This window comes from Trematomus bernacchii, unplaced genomic scaffold (assembly GCF_902827165.1).
Source record: "Trematomus bernacchii unplaced genomic scaffold, fTreBer1.1, whole genome shotgun sequence".
In the NCBI taxonomy this organism is placed as follows: Eukaryota; Metazoa; Chordata; class Actinopteri; order Perciformes; family Nototheniidae; genus Trematomus; species Trematomus bernacchii.
In genome coordinates this window covers 6,518,514-6,532,939 of record NW_022987564.1, presented here as the reverse complement: position 1 = coordinate 6,532,939, position 14,426 = coordinate 6,518,514, and the positions used below count along the sequence as shown (strand labels likewise).

At 39.5% G+C, this 14,426-nt stretch overlaps 1 protein-coding gene across 1 annotated transcript in view; it reads left to right on the top strand.

Annotated features, from left to right (window-relative positions):
- Positions 1 to 14,426, top strand: part of rapgef5a (Rap guanine nucleotide exchange factor (GEF) 5a) — a 45,192-nt gene that overhangs the window by 12,667 nt on the left and 18,099 nt on the right. Inside the window, exons 5-9 of the mRNA XM_034124540.1 lie at positions 1,039 to 1,213; positions 6,151 to 6,232; positions 6,353 to 6,401; positions 6,828 to 6,901; positions 9,860 to 10,045. Of these exons, the coding sequence (XP_033980431.1) occupies positions 1,039 to 1,213; positions 6,151 to 6,232; positions 6,353 to 6,401; positions 6,828 to 6,901; positions 9,860 to 10,045 (566 nt within the window). The remainder of the gene's footprint in view (positions 1 to 1,038; positions 1,214 to 6,150; positions 6,233 to 6,352; positions 6,402 to 6,827; positions 6,902 to 9,859; positions 10,046 to 14,426) is intronic.

Sequence of the window (14,426 nt, the reverse complement as noted above, 5' to 3'; positions counted from 1 at the left end):
TAGTCCTTCCAGTGAGACCTGTGCTAAAAAGCCAAAAGATGAGCTTGTTCACCAGTTCATTACTAACAGAATAGATGAATTAGCTTCTTCCTTTGCCTGTTTAACTTCTTACAAGGTAATATCTCTTTACTTATGTTTATTTAAATCCTTCTGAACTACCCACACATCCTATTTCAATATTTACCAAAGACAACTAACATTATACTTCATACTCAACCCTCTGAGAATCTATCATTATTTGTGATAATAAAGAATAAGTAAAAACCCTGTGTTATGATGAATTTACACTTGGTATGATATGCATAACACATCATTGTAGAGAAGGTATAATATTGAAAAGCAATGCATTTTTTTTTTAAGAATGAGCAAACCTAATCATCTTGAGGCTACTTGCTTTGGAACATTAGTTCATCTGTCTGGGTAATCCAGCGTATCTGAAGAGTTTATTTCGGTTTTTATTCCATGTCTCTTTTCTGTTTGTAAAAGGTGTCTGCTATAAACTGTCAACAATGATTGAGGCTCTGAATTTAGTGCATCGATATACATTTAATAATGTACGAAGCAATGCTTGTTCTGTCTCCAATCTTTATGTTTTGACTCACATTTGACCCTGTTTAAACGGCTGTAATCAGCATGCCCATTTCTATATTTCAAAGAACAATGTTCAGTCCTGTTAATGCTGACCTTACAAGCCATTTGATTGTAACGTAAATTATATATACTTAGTTCTTGATTAACTCTATACATCTGTGAACATTCTTCAAAATAACACAACTCATGCATCATTCGCCTTCCTTTCTATAGCAGTGATTGCCACTTATGGATTGTGATGCAAGGGAGCTCATGGGCTCCTGAACAAAGCAGCACCTAACGCTTTGATTACACTGTAATCATATACTGTATACCTTCATCAGGTTAAATTATAGCTGTTATTGTACAAATAGACAGTTTGTTACATTTTGGCACACTATTACTGTGAAAAAGAGAAAGGGAAAACTTTAATAAAATCACTTTTTTCTGTGTGCTTTCCTTCTCCAGTGGACCAGCGGGTGTTTTCAGACTCAAACTCTTACTACCAGTTCAGCTTTGAGGAGTGTGACTCCGCCTCCTGTGACTTTCGCCGCAATGAAGGGGAGTGGTCCGAGGCGGTTAGGCTCCTCCTACAACTCGCCCCGTACGTCCAGTTTCGCTCTGGAGGTGGGGCCAGCAGCCCGTAAGTGTCCATTAAAATCTTATTGCAAGTAACGCTGCGATGGATGCGCAGTAGGGGGTTCCCTTTTTTTTTTAAATCTAGTTTGAATAAACACTTTTATCTCAACTTGACACGGTTTGCTTCACTTGCTAAAAGGTAACATTTGATTGTTCTTTTAAAGAAAGAAAAAGTGTCTTTGGGGACGCAGCCGATACATGCCTCTCCACGCTACACTTAGCCGAACATGCACAGGGATTAGTCGGAAATGTTTGCATGGCTTCTATTACTTTTATGCAGCCTGTTTACAACTTGTATGTAGTTTCCCCTGTTTTGTGCTAAGAAAGAGAACAACACTGCAGTTTTTGAACACCCTCCTCTCCACTAAAAATCAAAGCCTGTCGCCCCATTAGACACTATATTTGGTATTCAGAAACATCTATACATCATTTATTGAACATTTTCCAAGGTTTTATTTGTTGTTCGAATAAAATAAAGAAATCACAGCTTTTAATGGATAATCCTATGGACTGATAATATAGGTCATATTTATCCTTCATAATGGCATGTTGTTTTTGTCATTAGAGCGAACGTGTTAAATTGTTGCAGAATGTTGAGGATAGTTGATAAAACTTTAAATGTGACTCAGTAGTAATTTACTGGATGATCTCCGTTGACCTGAAGTGGAAGCTCGGCGCTCTGGTTGAATATCAAAGTCGAAGTGACAGTGTTCCCGCTTAGATTTACAGTATGATTAAGGTCATTTGTCTGTCGGATGACAAGTCAGTTTGTTTGATTTGGTGGAAACGTGTACGGGCACAAGTTTTGCAGCACATTATAAACTCACACATACACACCCTCTCCAAAGATCTTTCCCAAATCCTAGCTAGAGCCCTAATCTCTAGGTTTTAAATCCTCAGTCTGTTTATGTGAGGGACACACACACACACACAGACACAGACACACACACCTTAACATCTATAGAAAAAATACACTAATGCACAAAAAACTGAAACATGACGAGGACACACACATGCACGCACACGCAGAGTGGTGTCAGCCAGAGTTCCCTGCTTTCCTCCTCCTGTATGTGGGATTCCTGCTGAGGATGCCACTGAACTCAATCTGTCACTCAGAGAAAGAAAGAGGGTGAGACGGGGAATGTAAAAGAAAATGGAGTATATATATTGAGAGCGAGGGAACAAGAGCACACGTCAACACATTCATCTGTGTGTCAACTTCAAAGGGAGTATTTGCAGACACTAGGGAGAGAGCACGACGGCGAGGGGAATTGAATGTTATACTTACTGATATAATTGTCATGTAACATACTTTATGTACCTCTGTGTTACTTTCTATACATCATGATAGATGACGTGCATACTTAGGGTCACTCCACGACACATGGTTTCCACAGGTTGGTAGTGTGCGGAGAAATTAGTGCTTAACAGGTTTCTACCCCGTTTTTCCCTAATCTAACCAATAATATTTTAGTTGTTTTTTTCTCCCTGGCTGGTTTCACCTGGAATCCTCTCTGATTTGCCTGCAAAAAGTTTAAAGACATGTCTGCATGTTTTTATCATGTCGTGTTTTAAATTTATTCTCAATCATATTCATATTATCCACATATTTTGTGAGTTTCTTCTAAAAACATCTCAAAAACTGCGGTTCAATTTTTGGGCGTATTAGACACAGATGAGATTATGCATTCAACACATTCCCTCTGTCTATCACTTTGACCCCACTGCTGTCTGAGCCTCTCTTTGACTGGAGCGATATTTCTCTGCAGGCATCCGCTCGTCTCACACCCTTCCTTCCTCTCTGTCTCTCGCTCTGTTGTTGGTGTCAAGGAGAATAGTTGTAGCTGCCAGGGGAAACCGCCAAAAGTATATAATCTCTAAAGCAATAATTGTACGTCGGATATTGTGTATCCGTTCTAGTTTGAGTGCTTCTTATCTAAAAAAAAGCCTTTATCCAAAAACCACTAATGTCAGATTGGAACTGTTTTTTTTATCGTAAGTTTATCTACAGCCAAACTAGCATGCGTATTCTTTACCAAATTAGAGAATTGCACTTTTTTTGAGCTGCTGCAGCAAGATTTGAAATGCAGCCGTGTGTAACTGATGATAGCGCTCCTCATGAATTATGGCAACCTATCTCTTGCTGAAGTTTAATCTAATGAGGCAAGCATTACATTGATACTGATAACTTGTTGCCTGAATATGTACCATCAGCTGACTGTTTGGCCTCCTGCTTGTGATTTTCTTTCCTTGGGGAAGCCTGAGAAAAATATGCTACTAATTAAATGTGTTATCTCCTCTGCATCATGTGTAGAAGATGTTTCTCTTTGTGTCAACACTTCCATCGTTTCCAATTGGATCGCTGTGTCTGAACAAACTGCTACCAGGCACAATGTGGTCATTAAATACGATTAGTTTATTGTAGGCTTTCTACAAATAATTGCTGTTTTGCGGGAAAGAAACAACAAGAATCTCATGGTTTCAAGTCTTCTTATTCTTAAAAAGGTACTGTTATATTAATGACAGTCTTATTTACTCTACAAAATAACAGGTCCCTCCTCTCTCATTATGTCCCCATCTGCATTCAATTCTGTTTCTATTTAATGAGCTTTATTTGCAAGAACCTCTCTCACTGTCTCATCTCTGTCTTCCTCTGTGGCTCAAATAACACTTACGGTCTGAACTTGCATATATAGTGCTTTTGAAAAGAGCTTTATAAGGAGAGGTGATTAAAGTTTAACTATGAAAAGATGTCCTGCTCACTGCCTCCGCGCAAATGTCACCACATTTGTTCATTTTAAAGTTGAGTCCATGTCAAGTTTTGATTGTCAAAGCGTGAACTGATTGACTCAAATGAATGAAAATCACTGTATCTAGCACAGTGAAAAAGGGTACTTTAGTACAGTATATCAGTTGCAAAGAACTTCTCCATAGACACAAAACAGAGGGGAGGGGCACAGTAATGTAATGCTATACAATAGACTTGCAACAAAAACATTTTAAGGCTTTATGTTCACATTATCTTCTCTCTTTGTCCCTTCATGAATGCCTCCTCATTGTATATAAAATACAGCATTTTATCTATGCACATTTTCATTTGAGTTTTCCAGTTTTATGCCTTTTAAAAAATCAAGGTATTTCTGCATATCATTGAGCAGGAAGTGGAGAATTGCCACAAGCTTAAATATGACACCTTAGCTTAGGATGAGAAAACACACTTGCTTGCTTTGCATGGCGCTTTGGTCCAAAGAGGGCAACAAGCCAAATAGAGGGCTGAAGAAACAGAGCCACACAGTCAAGGGTTTCGACACAGATAACATCAACCTCAATCCCACAATCTGCATTATGGCACAGGCTTTTATCTCTGTTAGATTGCATCAGATTGAAGTATGTACATTATTCCTGCTCAAGAAATCAAAGTACGTTGACACATTGTTCACAATAAGAATGTGTACGCTTTTAATTTTGATTTATTGTGTGGGATATCAACATGACTCCAACTTTGACTTTGAATAAAAAGGGAGACATTGCAAGCAGCGATCATGTTAATCCTCTATCAATACTGATTGAAAACTGTTCTGTGCTGCTTAATGATGGGTGACACAGCTCCCACTGTGCCTGTCCTCCAGCACAGATACATTCAGCCTCATGGTGAGTCACCAACTTGCCAAATGAACGGCTGCTAAAAACCCTAATGACCCTCCATGATGAGAATACATTTAGCATGGTGACTCAGAATAGATACATCTCATGATCCTCACAAAAGATTAAAATCCTCCATATTTAATCGCATTGACAACTTGATCATTTGCCTTTGTTCATCCAGCTCTTTGAGATTTGTAATCATCAGTAATCTTATTTTAAAGAGTGGATTTATTTCGAACACAGATACTGAAAGGAAAGCACAAGCAGCTTTTATTGTGACAGTAAAAATATGATATTTCCACACTCCTTTAAGGCATCTGTTGGTCTACCTGGCTCGTCTCTCTCTGTCTGTGTCAGAGCCGATAGCTGAAGTGTCAGGCTGTGCGCTACATGTTATCACGATCTCCCCCGCTTTGCCTCTATCGTGCCCTTATCAGATTACAGCACAGACACAGTCACACAGTGCTTCATCTTCTTCCCTTCACAAGTATTACTCGTACCACTGGGATCTGTTGCTAAAATCCAAATTGTATGCAAATCAGTCTTTGTGTGTGTAGTGCGGGGGTGAGGCAGTGTGTGGGAGACCAATCCAAACAGTGGTTTTGTAAGAGAACATATTAGGGGAGGGGCCCTCGGGTGCAGTCTGACGCTATCGAAGACAAACTCTACAACCTTGTATTATTGCTGTGGGAATAACACACAGTTTACCCCAAAACAACCACCTGTTTATACCGCACACACACAAACACACACAAATGAACTCCTACACAAATGTAATTACAGATGCACTCGGGCTTGAAAAAAAATCCTCAAAACAAGTTACACGTCCTTATATATTCTGAATGCATGTACACTCAGCTGCCACACACACATGCATACATACACACACAGCCTCACTAACATCAATAGGAGGGTGTGTCTGCAAGCTATTTTAAATGAAACCACATTAAAGACAGAAGGGGGGTGCAGAGAGAGATGCTGCATACAGAGACATGTGAGCAGTAAAGAAATAGAAAGACAGATGGGAGGAAAAATAGAACGGATACCACTCGCCAAAAGAAAAATATTAACACACAGAAAATATTCTCACTAAAATATTCTCGTGTTTATTGTGTTACCGTCCACAGGCGGGAACATCCAGTAGATGTGTCTGCAGGCTGTAGTTCTTCTCTAGGTTTACCAGGGGGCAGCGTAGATCAAAACCCTGCAGGAATCCTATTTCTCTGGAGAGCATTTGATCACAATATTGCACATGTCAGTTATAAGTAAAGCTGTGTGTGTTTGTGTCTATCCAAGGTCAGAGGAGGACTCTGAAGGCAACAGGGACATCTGCAGTGAGATCCTCCAGATGAAAGCTCTTGAGAGGCTCACTACTACGGTCAGTGCGACTGAAAATCAATAAATACAGTATCCTATTGCTGCCTCATTACCAATGTGTTCATCAATCATTTATATATTTTTATTTTTGCGTATTGTCTTGACACCGTTTCTTCAACAGGTACAATGTGAGCTGGCAGCTGCTCTTGCCCGAAAGACTCGTAAAGCTTGTAAGTATACATACATCTTAGATAGATACATATATAATGAGCAACCAGTCGTCTTGTCAGCATTAATATGAGCTTGAGCAAGATTTTTTTTATTGAAATGATTTAATCCTTGATTTGATCTGTCTTTATAATTGTTATAAAGAATTTGATATTAAGTGGAAATCCGCTAATAGCTAAATCTAGCCTAAATCGTATATTATTTGTGAATGTTTTCTATGCATGGTCTTTGTTTAATAATGAATAATCAATAACAGATGGAACAATTAAAAAAACAAATCAGAAAATCTAAACATAAATCACACAAACATAGCCTCAATGTGTTTTCCTTTCTGCACCATGAGGACATGGATGACACACACAATGTTACATAATGAGTGTGTGAAGATCTGTCATAAATGATTTGATTCTGCTTTGGGTGGGTTGCAGTATCAGAGCAGGACTCTGAGACGACAGAGACGAGCCAACATGAGCCTCGCACACCCAGCGAGGAGAGCAGCCCGGTAACACACACACACACACACACACACACACACACACACACACTCCTACTTATACTAGACAATGTCCCTATCATTGCCCCCAATCCTAATCCTTCAATTAATTTTCAATCTAATATTTATATTTTCCCTCAGCAATCTGGTCAGTGCACAATCATCTTAAAGTAGGCTTACAAAAGAGTTAGTAAAGCCAATCCAGTTTGGTATAGAAAAAAAATCAAGATTTCACTACAATTTGAAGTATTACATAACATTTAAAGTTGGATTTGATATCATTGGAGATAATAATGTTTAAAACCGTTTAGCCAGGAAGACAACCACTCCTGGCACAGCGAGAAGAGGTTTGGTTCACCTATAAAATGTTGCTGTAGCGCATGCAAAGCACCTATAGGTTCAACCTGTGTGGTGGCAAAGACATGATGTCATTGTTAATATCTTTATTTGATTAAACTGCATACTATTTATTTGTGCATGCTGCCTTAAACTTTGCCTGCCTATGAAGTACTGTTCTCTTGGGAGAGGATTCAGTGTTAATAAAAGGGCACAGTAAAGCTTTTTGACAGCTGTCGTAACAGAAATTGCCATTAAAAAAAAAAAAAAAAAAAAAAAGACTCGGAAATGACCAGGCGCAATATGAAAAATACTATCAAATACTGACACTATATTACCAATACAGCTTGGGACGTCCATTGTAAGTAGTAATCTTTATTGGCTAGCCTTCTCTCATTTAAAAAGCTGTTTGTTGTGTGTGTGTGCCTCCATGAAGTGGCTGAAGGTAGAAATGGGGTCACAACAGAGTGCAGAGGAAGGCATGTTTGCTTTCTGGTGCCATCTCTTTACAGTGGAAACCTCTTTTTCTACATCAATTATTCATCATCAGATAACACCAGAGATGAGGAGAAAGGGTGAGAGCAGGGAAAAAAGGAATCTTTTTAAAACACAAATACATACACAGTACTATATATGCATGCATGTCATGATGAGGATGTTTTCCCACCAGTTAATTAAGTCGTGACAACATTGCCTGTAACCAATTAACACGGGATGTTTCACAACAAAGTTTAACAATGAAATTCAATAGACACTCAATATATGCAGAGCACTCACTGTGACCTTGACACGCGACTATTAACTGCTTAAAAATTAAAACGACCCTTAGGGGCTGTTGTTAAGTAATGTAATACATGTATGCTCTAACACCCTGTAACATAGGAGACACTGAATACTACTGTGAGTATAATCAATGGCTCATAAGTGTTTGGCTTATGACCCCTTAACACAAAGAAATGGCTTTTTGCAACCCCCTCTGTAAAAGGTTGCATATGTTTATGATTAATGAGTAATTATCCCCTCATTTAAATATATTTAATGTTATTAAAGGTTAGAAGTCTTGCACAATGTTTTATTTAAAGATACATTTACATATGTTGTATTGCTTTGACCCCAGTGGTCATCAAGCTATATTTGCTACAGGCCAAGTATAGAGCGGATATGACCGGGCCGGCTTATCGTATTTTACGGACCTAAAAGAAACCGATCCTCACAAAAAATCCGACCATCTATATATTTGTCAATATAAGTGAAGCCAAAATTATAATTTCCTCCAATATCACACTTATCAGTCAAATAATCACAATAAGATATTTTTCTCAAACCGTTCGAGCTTAGTAGCCATAAGATTCATCCTGCTGTGAGGGGTTTAGAGAGCACTGCAGATTGTAATGGTAACAGGAGTATTTATTTTTGTTTATTTGACATAATTGTCTTGTGTTAACCACATATAAACCACATACTAGTGCGACAACGTTATAGATTGTCATAGATCTTAAACACAAGAGACCAAAGAAAAATGAAGGTCACAATGGGAGAGAAAAGGAGATGGACGGAGACAGCCGGACAACACAAACACACACAAAGACAGAGACAGGTTTATCTTGGTGAGTTCTGTGTCTAGGACAGGAAGTTGACAGCAGGTTAACAGGAAGCAGGGGACAGGGGACTGTGGCTCTGATATAATATCTGTGTTTGTGTACGTGGCTTTTTTCAGCAGATAAAAGTTGTCACCGGGGGGAGTTTTCCTAGTAAACAAAATAAAGTGTGGGAATATGCTATCATGTTTTGTGTTTGTGTTTGTGTGTGTGTAGTTTTGTGTGTGTGGGTGTGGGTGTTTCACCCTCTGCTAGAGCATGGCACCGTGGGATATTTTAGCTCACAGGAAGGGTTAACCAGCTCGAAGCCAAATGAAATACCTCTCTTTTCCTTTTCCAAGGAGAATAAACAGACCAGACCAGTGATAACCATCATTTTAGCAGCACCTTAGGGAGCATACATACACAAATGTACAAGCACATAGTAATTTCTCCTGTCGTCAGGTCTATCTGAGGACAAAGCCATTAGTTTATTCAGCTTTTTTTAATGAAATCTAATACTGTTTCTTCTATATCACTCTTAGATATTCACATTTACACACTTTCTATTTGAACTTTAAGTACAAACTATAGACATCACACCAGCACACACTCTTCCCACACACACAGACACACACCCACCAGCACACACTCTTCCCACACAGACGCACACACCCGCCCACTTACTACTAATCACAGACTACCACTCTTTCTCCAGCAGATCGTCTGACACAGAGCAGTCAGACTCAGACAAAGAGAGAATTTCAACAGATAAAGGGAATTACCGACTGTAATTGATAGAAAGAAAAAGCAACGAGGAAGAATTAGAGAGAGACCAAGACAGAGCCAGGATTACCATTTCATCTCATTCTCCGCACATGGACATAAAGGGCCAGCTGAGAACTTGTCATTGCATGTTTCTGGATTACACCCAAACTGCTTGGACAAAACCACTGAACCTTCTTGAACTCCATCAAACAAACTTTTGTTGACTGTCTCCAGCATGTCCTGGGACTGCGGGTTGAGATATGTTTTTTTGCCACCTGTGTTGCAGCTGGGCGGAGTGTGTGCGCTGCGGGATGGCGGGGGCAGCGGCGGCGTTGGTGGAGGAATGGGGACGGTGTGCGGCCGCGAGGATCTGACCAGCCGGCTGGGGCTGGAGGCCGTTCAGCGGCTGGCCAAGGACGGCTGTCGGCTGCTGCAGAACCACAACTACCGGCTGCCAGACAGGAACCAGGCGGTGAGTGTGATGATGGCTCTAATGTTTTGAATTAAGATACGATAATACTGTTTTGTCAGAGAGTCTGACATTTTTTTTTGCACCAGAGCAGCTCCATTTGCAACATCAACAAGGACAGATATTTAAGACGAGATACAAGGGAATATTTGATAAAACATCAGGGTCACTGAAGAGAAACCTCTAACCCTCTGACGTACATTAGATCTGGGTTTTAGCTCTGTATTTAATTTGAGTGGTGCACAAAAGAATGCTTCAGTTTTACCTTTTTAAATCGCGGGACACTGTGTCTCCGATTTGATGGTTACAATTCATATCCGCTGTTCAGGACATGGTTGGGGTCAGAGGTGATGTGGTGGGACAGCCTCAATATGTTGTAATGGTATGCTGATTCATAGAGTCCCTCCAAAGGTTGACCTACAATAATTGATTTTAGATTTTCATCTGGTTGAGCAGTTTTTACCTTAAAGCGGTAGACAATCCCTTATACCTAAATTGCATTTATATCATACAGTATTCCCAGGTCTGAGTTTGTTCCGCAAAGTCATTGGTTTCTCACCATGTAATCTGCAAAGCGAGTTGCGGCTATATGGTTATCACGAGTACAGAGTAATGTACGTCATGATGTGGTGAATGTGGCAATTATTGTAGTCACTTTTAAAACACACACTTAAGGTCTTAGTTACTCATGAATGGTCAGGAGTAATGCGAGAAACTCCGCATCAGGAGGACCATCCTGGTTTGTGTTGCTGTTAGTCTAAAGGACGAAACACACATGTCCACATTTACTCTAATTTACATTATTTAGGGTCACCATTAGTTATTACCACAGTAACAACTACTCTTTCTTGGAAAGACAAAATAAACTACATTCAAACATTACATTCTTTACCACAATATCCACAAAACAGATGAGCTAAAAATAAGAGAAAGTAGGTACATCTCTCCCATTCATAATGTCAACATAAAATAAGCTAAAAGGGAAGCGTACAGCTAAACATTATCCAAGGTAGCAACACAAATATAATCAACATTCATCATATGTAACCTAAACTCATTTATTTGTATTAATTGCTGTTTTACATTTCTTTATAAAAATGTAAATGCTGTGGTGGGTTATTGCACACATTTCTTTTTTAGTTCACAACATGCCTCCTCACTTTGTTACATCATCCTCCTCACTTTATTACATCATCCGAGGACACATCTGTGCACTAAAATTCACCCACACACATTCGAACTGAAGCTATCATTGCTTATATGCACACATAGAGCTTTGCTTCATATCTATCAGTTCAGATTAAATAACCAGCCGCTCTCTAGCTCATCTAATGTGGGTGTTAATAAGGGCTTAGTGCAATGTGATCTCATGCCCTTTTACAGTCTGCAAAGTACTGTGTATGTCTATGTTCACTTGTGCGTGTGAGTTTTCTGGCTACAGCTTATACTCATGTGTGGGAGCTTATATATATGTGTGTGTGTATGTGTGTGTGTTCATGCACTGCTGGTGCTGGCAGGCTGAGTCAGTGTGTGCATTTAATGAGTGGGGTTTTAGAGAAGCGCTGTACTGTATAATCCAGCTCTACGGTGCACCTGAGGGCAGGAAGCGAAGCGAAATGCAGTCTGATTTTCACCCTACATCTTAATATGTGTTTGTGAAATCTGCCACATATCTCATCAGCTTGGTGGGTTAGGATTTTTCCATAGAGGATATTTTTTCACTTTCATTTCTTGTATACAAAAGTAGAAACATATATATTTATTTTTTATCAAAGTAGTGCTTCTGAATGAAGCCAAAGAGAAAATGTGTTTAAGCTGGCAATTCTTTTCTAGATCAATCAATTAGGCTCTTGGTGTTTCCTAAGTTTGGACACACATGTTGAGCTGTAATCATTTCTAAAAGTGAACAAATGAATGATCCTTTGCAGTTATGCACCAACATGTAAGATGTGTTTAATATCATTCTGAGACAGCGAGTCGTGCAGCTCAGGCCGCAAAATATGGCAGAAACAAAAACCAACCCTAAATATCTATTCACCAAAAAGACCACTCTACTTTTACTGTGTTGTCATGGTGATTTTTACATTTTATTTCCCTTTTTTCCAAATGACAAACAAGCTCTGACAAACCTCTGTGGGTCTCCATAGTGATTCTAACTCCTGTATCAGAGCAGTTTATTGAGTGCACTGTCATTCATTCTCATTGGATCAGCCATCGGAGTTTACCAGAGGCCAACCCGACTCAGTATTATACAAGGTCACAGTGTGCATGTCGCACACAGGCAGGCTTTTTGGTAACTTGTGTTACAGTTTCTGTATGTGAGGGTTGCACAAATGAGAGCTGCTGACTGAAACGCATTGTGTTTCATATTCTTATCCATTATTTCCAGGAATCAGGCCTATCACAACACAGATATGGCGTAGTTTCTATCAGCACACACAGCACACACACACATGCAGAAACACAAAGGGAACCGAGAGGGTTTCCTTTAGTCTTTCCGTTAGGACCACCTTTCCTCTGTACGTCGTATTGTGTGTGTGTTTCTGTGCACTAGGTCTGTGACCTCATGAGGGGCACAGTAAGTGCATGTCCCCTGGTCTCTATTTACTTTTCTTAAGTCTCAAGCCTGTAGAGCAGAAAGTCTGACCATTCAAAGGCAGAGAGTCTTGGCCTAGGGGAGGAAAAGAGAGGAGAGGAGAGAGAAAAGGTGTTTTCAGAAATGTAGAGAGGCGAACGTGAGGAGGAAAGGGTGTAGACGAGGTGGAAGTGCAGATGGTTGAATTGTAGGAAGGGATGAGAAGAAAAGGAAGGAAAGGGACAGACACACCTGTTAGCTGAGAACAAGTGACGGCCACAAAAAGCAAACTTTACCAAAGCAGTTTGTAAATGTTTGACATGTCTGTTCAAGGTTTTTCACACTGCAGCTTGAGGTACAGTAGGGCTGCAATTAATTTTTTAGCATTGTAAATTCATCATAAATATGCTGATTATTTTGTAGATTAGTAATTTGGCTGATGTTAAAACCTAGTTGTCTTGTTTGGTTAATTCAGAACACAAACACATCCATATTAGTATAATATAAACAAAAAGAGAGAAGCAGGAAATCTACTTATTTGAGATATTGAAAAACGCACATTTAGATACTTTTGCATGACAAAATACTTGAATGAGTGCTCTAATCAAATAGATATATTTTTTCAGTCAACTTATTTACATATTTTGTCAGGTGGGTATATTACATAACAGAAACAGCCAATTTGAGCATGATTCTGACATATTGGCATTGTCGACAGAGGCAAAAGAATCAAATCAATCATATCATGCAATATCCTCTTTTTAAGTTGATAATGTATGTTGATGACGTATGCTGGCCCTTTTGGATACAACAATATCTTTCCCTCTCTTTCACACTCCTTCTTTTTGTTCTCACTTTAAGCCACACTCCCCTGCGTCTCTCACTTTGCAGTCCCGGTCTCTCGCCTTACATCTTGCTTGCTTTTCTTGTTATCCGTCTCCCTTTCTGTGTTGCATAACTTTCTAACCCCTTACTCTGTGGCGTTCAAGTGCCTTCTTTGTATATTTTCCCTTTCATTTCTTGCATTCTTTCTCAGGCTAAATTAATGTTTGTTCTTGGGAGCTGCTGTTTGCACTCAAGTCTTTACATCTAGTTGTGTGTGTGTGTTTGAGAATGCCTGTGTGAGCACATACAGTATATAGTTACACTTTAATGGTGGCAGTGTTGAAAGTTTTTTTGTTTTGGAGCATTTTCTGGAACCCTTTTGATCTCGAGCGCGGGTTTGTGCGATAAAACGCTGCCGTCCTCCATTCTTGGCTCAGAGCTGTTTTTCTTGGCATCTTTGCAAAGAGTGTGAGTGTTATCGGAAAGATCAACAGTTTGCTACTGTATCAGGAACACCAAAACAACATTCTCTTTCCCTTTTGTTCTTGTAATAGCTGTATTTTAATTAGTTCCATAATCTCTCTAAACTTTGTTCATCGGTGTGTAGAAAGAGAGAAAGGAAAGGTTAATACAAATAAAGATGGAGACCTGTGAAAAACATCCCGGTTCCTGTTTGAACCCCTGGATGATGTGTTTGAATGGCAGGCCTCAAAACTCTTGTTATCTTGAGTTTATCCAGGGTGCTGGGTGCGGTCTGGGTGCTGGCACAAATCGTAATAATGGCATGCAGCGTCAGATCTCTTCAAATCAGCTGTCACTGCCTTATTTATCAGCTCAATGCATCTCTGTGTTGCTTAACCTTGAAGACATTAATTTCAGCATTGGGAAATCGCAGATCTTTTGAAAGCACATAATTCCACAACAGTTGGGTTCTCTTTGAAGACCTGGAAGCTATTTGTACACTGGAACCCCTGACATGTGTAA